The sequence below is a fragment of the Pelophylax lessonae genome (genome assembly GCF_965119305.1).
Source record: "Pelophylax lessonae genome assembly, chromosome: 1".
In the NCBI taxonomy this organism is placed as follows: domain Eukaryota; kingdom Metazoa; phylum Chordata; class Amphibia; order Anura; family Ranidae; genus Pelophylax; species Pelophylax lessonae.
The window spans coordinates 849,380,230-849,392,354 of record NC_138768.1 but is presented as its reverse complement, the minus strand read 5'-3'; the positions used below and the strand labels follow the sequence as shown (position 1 = coordinate 849,392,354).

At 41.2% G+C, this 12,125-nt stretch overlaps 1 protein-coding gene across 1 annotated transcript; it reads right to left on the bottom strand.

Moving 5' to 3' along the window:
• Window positions 1-462: 462 nt before the first annotated feature.
• LOC309549822 (vomeronasal type-2 receptor 26-like) lies at window positions 463-6,256 on the bottom strand (the record flags this gene model as incomplete). Its single annotated transcript, XM_082250325.1, has 2 exons — window positions 463-1,367; window positions 6,145-6,256. 2 exons carry the CDS (start codon window positions 6,254-6,256, stop codon window positions 463-465), a joined length of 1,017 nt encoding a protein of 338 aa, XP_082106451.1.
• Between the last annotated feature and the right edge of the window lie 5,869 nt (window positions 6,257-12,125).

The following is a 12,125-nucleotide window of genomic DNA, read 5'->3' as shown; positions in this document are numbered from 1 at the left end:
AACGAATTAACGAATCATGCCGAATGCAATAGTTTTTACAACAGACAGCAATAAAAACTCAACAACGGGTCTGACTCTTTCCCCATTAAATTCAAAATCATTAAAAAGTTTGCATTTACATACACTTCAGGACGCTAGTATGTGTGTGATAGTTTGCCAGCCACTAATAGGTAAAATATTTTAAAGAAAAGTCAAACAGGCACAATTCTATTATATATATATTTTTTTTATTAATGGGAATATAAACATGTACATCTGTCCAAGCAATAGAGAACAGTGCAAATATCACAGTTCCTTGGATTACCGAATTGTGTTAATCTCCATAGATTAAAACTTTTTGCATGTAAATAATAAGGGGAATAAAAAATAATGGAATTGTTCATTCTTCTAATTGGAGTACAAGCTGCTATGTAAAACCAAATGGCCAGTTTTGGGGAAGGGGTCTACAATATATTTATATTTTTACTTTTTTCCGTGACTAAGAATGTAACCTTTTGTATTAACTGATGGGTTGAATAAAATAATGTAACATTTTGGTAAAAATATACAGCCTAAAAGTCCAGCAATTGAAGACAATATGGCAAAAATTTCTACAGCTACCATATATTTCCCTTTGGTGCTCAGATAGGCTGGAATCATGGCAATCCAGACACTGCAGAACACCAGCATGCTGAAGGTGATGTATTTGGCTTCATTAAAACTATCTGGTAACATTTTGGACATATATGCTATAACAAAGCTGACAGATGCCAGAAACCCCATATACCCTAAAACAGAATAGAAGCCAAAAACTGAACCTTCATTACATTGAACAATGATCTTTATATTGCTGGAGTGAATGTCCATTTCCTGGTAAGGAGGATTAATGGACAGCCAAGCTATGCTGATTAAAATTTGTACACAAGAACAAAACAAGACTATAAAAATTGTCACTTTGTTCCCAATTAATTTTCTCCATTGACTTCCAGGTTTAGAAGCTTTGAAAGCAACATAGACTGTGATTGTTTTGGCTAAAACAGAAGAAACAGCAGTTGAGAAGACATTTCCAAACAAAACTTGGCGATACATACAGGTTGTGTCGTTAGGACGACCAATAAACAAGAACACACATAGGAATGACATTAGAATGGACACAAGAAGAATAAAACTTAGATTCCTGTTATTGGCTTTTACAATTGGTGTGTCATGGTTTGATATGAAAACTATCATTATGAGAACAGTGATAATCAAAAAGAGAATTGAGGCAGAAGAGAGAGCTATAGCAAGTTCATCGGCGTACGACAAATATTCTTCAGTTTTGGGAATGCACTCAGTCTTCTCATCATTTGGCCACTCAGTATCCAAACATTTTATGCAGTTTTCACTGTCTATGAAATCAATAAAAATCCATATTTTATTATCATTATCCTTTCTTTTCGATAGTCTTATGCATTTTAATTAGCAGTATTACTAATTTAAACATATCTGATATATTAGGTAGGAAAAAGCCCCTGCGCTATCACTGGTAAGTGTAGAGAAAAAAAAGAAAAAGCAATAAAGAAGATGGGGATAGCTGCAATTCCTATTTCAGCCTTTCATAGATAACTGAATAGATAGTAATCGGTACAATATTGAAGCTGCGCTTATCTGTAATACATAAATCTCAATCACATAATGCACTACAATCAAAAATAGATAGCACAGTCTTAACCTTGCATGCTGCATAAGACAATAAATTATAAAATGCTGTTGGTGCAAAAAAGTGCAATGATAGGTTATCACATACACAGTAAGACAAAAAGATCCGTAAATAAATGTGACTCTTCTATTGTGAACAAAGTATCAGTGCAAAGTGCTATAAGTGCAAATAAGGTGCGAGAATACATTTATATATAGCCAGGACTGTATTCCCAGTCCTGGGGCTAATAGTGATATCCAAATACAGGTTATAAACAGATAAATGACATATAGTAAATCATAATAAAGTGACAATAGTGACTCAATGTGAGGTGGCTGCGTTACAATTTCTACACATATTATCACGGTCACGTGACTTCTTCAGGACCGTGACGAATTCTCCTGAAGAAGTCACGTGACCGTGACGATACGCGTAGAGACATATAGGCTGAATGCGGAAGTACAGTATCACGGACCGCTCGTCTCCCTAATACCTGGCATTGGATACAGTAACTGTAAGTTGCTACTGTTTTTTCAATAAAAGTTTACCAAAATACTACACCAGAGGAGGCTCTCTCTTTGTCTACCCTCACCTGGGAGTGTTTAGGATATTGTGACCCCCCCACCGGAAGGTGCAAGGATTGCAAGGGACCCCAACTATCAGCCACATTTTCTGCAGCTGTAAAGGATACCTATGTGAGCTCTCCTGCATACCAGCTTCCCCCCCCCCCCCCTCCCCCGGATGAACATAGAAGTATTGGAAAATACATCTCTCAATGCTGTAACCTTACAGCAGTAAGGTAAGGGTGTAGCACACCCAGAAGTCTTACTTATCAGATATTTCACAGTTCACCATTTGGTGTTATCAATCACCCACCTGATCCCATCACCTGATCTCAGGCCACCGTTACCTTATGAAGTTTTTGATGCTGCTATTTACCATTGAATGAACTTTCTATGGCCAGCTCCCACTGGATTGCTTTTTATTCTGTTTATTGATGCATTTGAAATTATAGTATTGTAACGCAGCCACCTCACATTGAGTTACTATTGTCACTTTATTATGATTTACTATAAGTCATTTATCTGTTTATAACCTGTATTTGGATATCACTGTTAGCCCCAGGACTGGGAATACAGTCCTGGCTATATATAAATGTATTCTCGCACCTTATTTGCACTTATAGCACATTACACTGATACTTTGTTCACAATAGAAGAGTCACATTTATTTACGGATCTTTTTGTCTTACTGTGTATGTGATAACCTATCGTTGCACTTTTTTGCACCAACAGCATTTTAGAATTTATTGTATTATGCAGCATGCAAGTTAAGACTGTGCTATCTATTTTTGATTGTAGTGCATCATGTGATTGAGATGTATGTATTACGGATAAGTGCAGCTTCAATATTGTACCAATATCTGATATATTCATTAGAGAAGAACAGGTCTGGAGTACTTGGGTACCAAAATTTTTCCAAAGACCAATTTTACCCCACTATTAGTGAAAATCCAAACAGACTTTCGAACGTATCACCCCTTAACCCTTATGTGGTTTAGCAGGTGCAAAGCTTTCAAAATGACAACGTTGCTGCAGACTTAATATCTAATTTAACACTACCTATCAAAATCCCCCAATCTTTTTTTACATCCCTGCACACTACGCTAACCAAGCTTATCTAGAGTGACAAGGTTGCTTGGACAAGACTCTCCTTGCTCAACATCCTGAAAATAAGCAGGGGATTTGGCCTCCCTGACCTGGTGGAATAAGAAAGGCCCTGCACCTTTTCAAATTGGTAACATGATGTTCAATGTCACAGTCCAAACTGTGGGCACACATTAAACAACATCTAACACCCTTTCTGCTCTCCCTTGGCTACCATTTAAAGACTTTTGATCCCTTAAAGAACATGTCATGATTGGTGCCACTATCATATTCCCCAACCAAACTTTTTCCTAAAAAGCCTTAATTTCCACCTGGACAGAGAGGTGGTCTTCTCAGCTTTTTTTTCAGTCAAGATGATGGACAATATCGAGGCACCCTCCCAAATTATGGACAGTCTCGAGGCACCCTGTAAAATAATGGACAGTCTTGAGGCACCCCATCCTAAAACGTAAAAACTATTTTATTAGTTTTACATAATGCAGCAACATCCACACACATAGGACACCCAACGTTAGAGGAGAAAGCGGGTACTGACTAGTATTCCAGTTTTTATCTTCTTCCTTCGTTTTTCACCATCATTTAGCTAATGTGACCTTAAAAGTTATGGAGAGGCAGGGGAGGGTCAAACAAACATGCTATTCAGGCAACTGACATCCTCCATATATGATTATGCCATTGGTCATTAGCAAGTTGGCAGCCAGAAGGTCATAATGGTGCACAATGAAAACCCGTGACTTTGTGTAACTAAAAGGCAGGTTTCATCCACTCACCACCTTGTATACAATTTCTGTGGCAATTTGTAGGCATTTTGCTGAGACACCCCTGAAAGAAACCTCAAGGCACGCTAGGGGTGCCCGGGCACCCTGGTTGAAAAAAGCTGGCATAAGGTATTAAATACATTCTTTTCTTTTTTTTTTTAAAGAAGGACGGGTCAAGAAACTGGTCACCCCCCTCCTCAATATTTTATACAAGTAGGAGAGAAAGGTTATTCAGACATTAGTTTCAAGTACGTAAGTGATAGCTGAGAATTGAAGTAACAGAATTAGCACCTGTTTTATTTGAGATTTCTCCTTCAGAACAGGGGACACAGCCATAACAACAAATTTCCAGTGCATTATTATAGATTTTTCTGCTTCCCTGTAGGCAATTGTCAGTACATCTGGATCTTGGAACCTTTAGACACAAAACATGATTAATAACAACATACCTCAAATTAGTGACACAAATCTGTGACCATGATTTAATCTGGAAATTTATGAATTAAAAAGTTAGTCTCAGAAGAAGTCTCTAGGGTTGATTTTTTTTATTTATTTATTTTTTTAACATTTTATTGAAGTTCAACTCTTTACAACAGAACAAACAAAGAGCATCAACTAAGTATAAAACTTCAATGTAAACAGCAAGGTTATTGCTCATAAAATAGTATCAAACATATCAAGGAACTCCGTGAAGGATATCCAGGAAGGATGGTATATATAGAAAAACAAAAAAGTTCAATGGGGAACATAGTGTGGGGAAGAAAGGGGGGGGAGAAAAAAATAAAAAAGAAGAGGAACGGGATAAGGGGAGGGAGAAGGGGGGGGGTGAAAGGTAGGAGGGAAGGGCGAGATAGTGATAAGAGAAGGGGGGATTTGAAAAGAGAGTAGATGCAGCTGAGCACAGTAATGATTAGCAGGACCTTAATCAATTAGGTAAGCATGTAGGCTGAACTCAAATTTGGCACAGGTTCAAGTAAAAAACAGGGGACACTTGAAAGAAAGGGAGACCAAGCATAGGTATAACTTATGATATGACACATTTGCATATCCTAAATTCTTCAGTCAGAGAAAAACAGATAGGTAGAGCCTTGGTCACATTTGGTATGGAGTCTTCATCTGCGTCAGACATGCACGACCATTTTTGGAGGAAACGTTGCCGATTTTGTCGTGGATCTAAGAGCAGACCCATTGTTTCCTTTTTTCGGAGAGTGTACAGATCCGTGGTTAATTCGGTCAAGGAGGGGGGAGAAGTGTCCATCCAGTGTCTCAGTATGACTCTCCAAGCAGTCATAAGGCAAGTAAGTACCCACTGTTTGTGATGCAGCAAAGCCGTATGGGACCGCCGTGGAAACGAGAGAGCAGCTGAATCTAGGCAGCCAAACAACAAGAGATAAATGTCCTTGGGCAGCAGTAGGCCAGTGAGACTGGTAATGAATCGCAAGAGCTTGTCCCAAAAGGAGGAAATAGGAGGACAGTGCCATAGCTTGTGAAGAAGCGAAGGATAATGTTCCTTGCACAAAAATGATGGAGTGCATCTTGGGACCATCGAAGGTGTGGGATGTAAGCCCTATGGAGAATCTTGAATTGTTGTTCCCTCCAAAATGCGTTGTGTATGTAATGTCGGGTGATGAGGTAACCTGTCAGAATCCTGTGATGGGCAGTTTCGGAGTGGAGTATCTTGTTCCAGGGCTTCGCTATTGTGAGTGAAACTTTACAGAAAAGTTCCTTGTGAAGAGGTTTGTATAAGTGAGATATCTTTTGTTTGCCTTGTTGCAGCCAGGAGTCTATAAGTGTCGTTTGAAAGCGTGGATTGTTAGCAAGACATAGTCCACAAAATTCACACATTGCATATAATAGAGATGATGGTTGGTAGGAACATGATATGTATTGGAGAAATTAGAAAATACAAGGGGCTTACCCGTAGATATATAAAACAGCTGAGAAAAAAGTTCCACACCCTGTAGTGACCATTCCCTAAAAGCTGCGCTTGCGGGAACATTGGGTGACAGTGAATAGGGAGGTAGCATGAGAGGCGTTGAGGAGCCCCCAATCTTTTCCTCACCTCCCTCCAAGCTGCCACTGTATCTCTGATTAGGATTGTTATTTTTCAAGTAAGAAGGGAGGTCCCCGTTACCGCAGTGCAGCAAAGCAGTGAGATTGTAGGGAGCGGTCATCTGGGATTCCAATGGATAGTTTGCGTATCTCGACTCACAACCTATCCAATCTAGGCAGCCCCTCAGGAGGTACACTATATTGTAAATCCTCACATTAGGTAGGTCAATCCCACCATCTCGTTTAGATAAATGCAGATTGTTGAGAGATATTCTAGAGCGTTTGCCCTTCCAAATAAAATGTGAGACCGCCTTATGCAGTCTTCTGACATCCGAGTGTTTCAGAAGAAGAGGTATTGTCTGAAGGGGAAATAGGAGTTTGGGAAAGGTGTACAAGTGACACCTGCCAAAAAAAGATAAAGGTAAATTTGCCCAGGTACGCAGTTCAGCTATCATTTTATCTATGACGGGGTGAAATTTAACTGGTAGAGCGAGGAAGGGAAGCGACCTATTTTGACCCCTAAATATGTGATGTGATTAGTTGTGACGCGAAGAATGGAAGAGGAAGCCCATGAGGGAGTATGAGTGGTATTTAGGGGGAGGATTTCACTCTTGGTGAAATTTATACGTAGACCCGAGCATTCACAAAAATCGGCAAAAATAGACTGCATAATGGGGAGGTCATGTTGAGGGTCTGACGTAAAAATAGGGACATTGTCCGCAAACATCGCCGTGCGTAATTTGTCCGAGCCCACTTTGATTCTACCGAAGCGCAGGATGTGCCAGTATAAACCTTGACAGGGGTTCTATGGCCATATTAAATAACAGAGGTGAGAGGGGACATCCCTGACGTGTCCCCTTATATAAGCGAAAGGAGTTGGAGATGTGACCTGCTATGACAACCTGCACCTCGGGGATGTGTACATTGCCCTAATCAAATGAAGGAAAGGCCTGGAGAAGCCTAGTTTGAGGAGGACTCAGTCTAGCTATTGAAAATGTACATTGTTGAAAGCCTTTTTGGCATCAAGGGTAATTATCGCAGCATCATTATTAGGGTCCGCTTTCGACAGTTCAAGTGCAACCAGTACCTTCCTGATGTTGGAGGCAGCTGACCTGCCCTTGGTGAAGCCCGACTGGGCGGTATGGATGAGAAATGGTAAAATGGAGGCCAACCTGTTCGCCATTATTTTGGAAAGCAGCTTGGAGTCTATATTGAGTAGCGATATAGGCCTATAAGAGCCTGGGTCAGAGGGGTCCTTTCCTTTTTTGTATATTAGTTTTATGTGAGCTTGGTAACCCATCGGTAAATACGAATGACCTGAGAGAATGCAGGGTGGGTGCAATCGATTCCGACTGCAGGGTGGGTGCAATCGATTCCGCGGCTAATTTATAGAATTAGGGGGTATACCCGTCAGGGCCTGGGGACTTGCCCGGAGCAAGAGATTTTATTGAGTTTTGGACTTCCTCTAGGGAGATGGGAGCATTTAAATGGGTCGACTGATCTTCTGAAATCATTTGGAGGTGGATTGAGGAAAGCCACCTAGAAGCGACTTCCTCAGTGATGGGTTTGTGGCTGCACAATACCCTATAATACTATTCAAAGACCCAATTGATGTACTTTGGATCTTCTACCAGGATACCATTTGCGTCATTGAGGGCAGAAACAGGAGTGGGGGCGTGAGGACTTCTGCAGAGAGAGGCCATCAATTTCCCGGGTTTCTTTCCAAAGGAATGGAATTTCCAGTCTTGGTGGGATTTGTGAAGGTTTTCCCGAGTCTCAGTCCATTTGTCAAAATCAGCCTTAGCATTCCGCCAACGCTCTCTGTTGTCGGGGGTATTAGAGTGGTTAAGGTTGGATTGTGCCTCTCTTAATGAGGTACTAGCGGCCGAGAATGCCTTAGCTATATTTTTTCTATATGCTGAAGCATAAGAGACGATACGTCCCCTGAGAACCACCTTGCCAGTCTCCCAGAGGAGGGTAGGGGAGGTGGCAGACGTGGCGTTATGAGTGAGGAAATCATGCCAGGTGTCTTTGATGAGGGAGGAGATTCCAGGATCTTTGGCCAAATAGGAGGGGAAGTGCCATTGTCTTATAGACGGTGAAATCATGAAAAGGGTGAGGGAAGCAGAAACAGGGGCATGGTCTGATATTGCTATATCATGGATTTTAGGGGAAACTGAATAAGGAAGCATTTTATCATTGGAAAAGATGTAATCTATTCTTGTAAGCGTATGATGTGGATGTGAGAAAAAGGAATATACCTTGCCGTTGGGATTGTTTAGACACCATATGTCCGAAAGGTCTAAACTTTCAGCAAAGTGTAGCAGATGGGGAGAGTGGTGGAATTGCTGTAAGATTCTGGTACCTTTGGTACCCTTATTGCCCATTTCCCATTACATATTGCGTCCCACCTTTTCAGTTAGATGGAACACATATACCTTTAAGCCGCATGACGTCATCACTGAGCGCCGCTCTGAGCGGCTATTTCAATCGCCGGCTTTCTCTCACAGGTTGTTCGTTCAAACCGCATGGTTAACAGCCTTGTCCTATGCTGCCGGAGCCTCCAGCTACTCTCCTTACCTGGAACAGACCGGAACCTCGCTACTGATCCCGTATCTCGCTACCGGATCACTCCCTTACTACTGGACCCTTCTACTTACTAATCTCAATAGTGATAAGTACCCCACAGGGGATTCCTCCATAACAAACTTACACTATCTACCTCTGCACATTAAGTACTGTTACTATCTATGCATTACTAATACTACCATCTGCACTGTTACATAGATTGCTAGCTCTTGAGTCTACTACCATCTATCCTTGCACTGGGTTAGTCTCTCCTGTATATATCATCTGCTGTCCTTACCACCTGTTACAATACATGATTACTAACCTATCTGCATTCTTCCTATTACCATCTACTACTCTCCTGAACATTACTATCAAGTGCTTATCATTACTATCACTGCTCACCCTGTCCCTTCAGCACACCACCTCTATACTGTCATATACATCCTATCACTCCAGGAACATCTTATTGAGTGTATGTATATTTGTATGCTGAAGCAGGCGGGTCCACAGTGATGAGTCTGGAGAGTTGGATCTGGTAATTCAACACATCTCTACATGACTACTGAGTGGAGATTCTGCAGCTGCAAATCCAGCTCACTATAAAACGCAGGAGCGTTACAGATTGAACGAACCTAAAAAATGAATTCAGCAGAATTACCCACTCAAGTGATACAATTAACACAAAAAGTAAATGCATTAATACTTGCTCTTACTGAAGTAAAAGATGAAAATCACACTCTGAGACAGCAGATAACCCGTCTTTCACAGCTTACTGCTGCTCAGCCCCCTGAACCTAAAATAAACCCTCCTCTAGTGTTTACAGGTGATCGGAAAAAATTTTGTGAATTCAAAAACGCATGTCAATTGCTTTTTTTGCTAAAACCTCGTACTTACCCTACTGATCAAATTAAAGTCTGTACCACTATTTCATATTTAACGGGTGATCCCCGGGCCTGGGCAGACTCTCTCTTTGAGAAAGATGATCCTCTTCTCAACTCCTATCCTTTATTCCTAGCGGAACTCGCTAGCTTATATGACGACCCCAATAGGCAGAGTACTGCTGATATCCAACTGAGGGCTTTAAAACAAGGAAGGAGACCTGTTGAAGACTTTGTAGCAGAGTTCAAAAGATGGACCCTTGATTCAGGGTGGAATGATACATCTCTGCAAACTCAGTTCAGACTCGGGTTGTCAGAAGCCGTTAAAGACGAGCTCGCCCGAGCGGATTTACCTGGCACTTTGGATGCCTTAATACAACTCAGTATCAACATTGACAGGCGATTGCGAGAAAGAAAGGCTGAGAAGATGGGAATGCCATTGTCCAGTCCTTCTCGGAATTCGGCCGTTGACCCTACTCCTATGGAGGTAGGAACCATACGTCCACCTTTATCGACTACTGAACGAGCCAGGAGAAGATCCAGAAATCTCTGCATGTACTGCGCATCCCCGGATCATTTGATAAGCGTCTGTCCCCTTGTCGGCAAAAAAGAGGGTGAGTGTTCACATGTCTTGCTAGGGGGATTAACGACTTCCTTTTCTATTCCCTATCTCTTTATTCATTTGACATTGCAGTGGGACCAGACTAGGATCACCACCAAGGCTATGATCGACACAGGATCTTGTGGGAACTATATCGATACACGTTTTGTTACTTTAAATAAAATACCTATTATTTCAAAACCTAAACCTGTCTCTGTTACTTTCATTAATGGTATTCCGTTATCTTCTGGTCTCATATGGAGACCACCACTTTTGATGTACTACCTTCACCACATTTTCCCATTATTCTGGGACTTCCCTGGTTACACATACATCAACCAACCATAGATTGGAAAACACGGACTCTAACCTTCCCTTCTCACTATTGCGAGATCACGTGTAACCTCCCATCTTATGGAAAGATCCTGTCTGTGGTGTCAGATGAGATTGCACCACTATGTTATCAGGATCTGTCCGAAGTCTTCCTTGAGAAAAATGCTCAAGTGTTGCCTCCCCATAGGGACTATGATTGTTCTATCGATCTACTCCCTAATAGCAAATTGCCTTTTGGTCATGTTTATCCTCTTTCACAGGATGAACTCTCTCATCTCAAGGAATACTTGGATGAGAATTTGGCAAAAGGGTTCATCAGACCCTCTACTTCTTCCACAGCTGCAGGACTTTTCTTTGTCCGCAATAAGGATTCAAGTCTTAGGCCTATTATTGACTATAGGCAATTAAATACCATTACGATAAAGGATCGTTATCCTTTACCGCTCATCCCTGAACTCATTGAACAAGTGCGTGGGGCTACCTACTTTTCCAAATTTGGACCTAAAAGGGGCATACAACCTAATCCGAATCCGTGACGGAGATGAGTGGAAGACAGCATTCAGAACCAGATACGGATTATTCGAATATCTTGTGATGCCTTTCGGGTTATGTAATGCTCCCGCAGCTTTTCAACGATTCATAAATGACATCTTCAGAGACTTACTTGATGTCTGTGTTGTGGTATATCTGGACGATATACTTATCTATTCTCGATCTTTGTCTGAACATATAAAACATGTAAGACTTGTGTTATCCAGATTACTCGCACACAATCTATACGTGAAATTAAAAAAAATGCCTATTTCATAAAGAAGAAATATTATTCCTAGGATACATCATATCTAAAACCGGAATCAAAATGGATATGAGCAAGATATCGTGTATTCTGGATTGGCCTATACCAACAACTCGTAAGGCATTACAGCGATTCCTCGGATTTTCAAACTTCTATAGGAAGTTCATCAAGAACTTCTCTGCTATTGTGAGACCTCTCACACAACTTACAAGTATAAAGAAACCATTCAAATGGTCAGAAGAAGCAAATGGAGCTTTCCGCTTGTTAAAATCAAGCTTTACTTCTGCTCCCATACTACGCCATCCAGACCCATCCCTCCAATATATTCTGGAGGTAGATGCGTCAAACATGGCAGTAGGAGCAGTTCTCTCCCAACGACCAACAAATACTTCACGACTCCACCCAGTTGCTTTCTTCTCTAAATCACTAAGCAGCCCAGAGGTGAATTACCCAGTGGGTGAAAAGGAGTTGCTTGCCATAAAACTGGCACTAGAGAATTGGCGACATCTACTTGAAGGTACCCGATTACCAATACTCATATATACAGATCATAAAAATCTTCAATACCTTCAGACTAACAAAACTCTTTCCCACCGGCAGGTACGATGGTCATTATTCTTCCTAAGATTCAACTTCCTAGTGACCTACACGCCTGCAGACAAAAACAAAAAAGCGGATGCGCTATCACGATTAACCGAAGATAACTGCGCCGAAATCCCTTCTATTCCTATAATACCCTATGAACGTATTATTGGTGTTGTTCGTTCCCTGAAGGAAGAGATTTTGCACAGTATAGGACTGGATTCACCTCC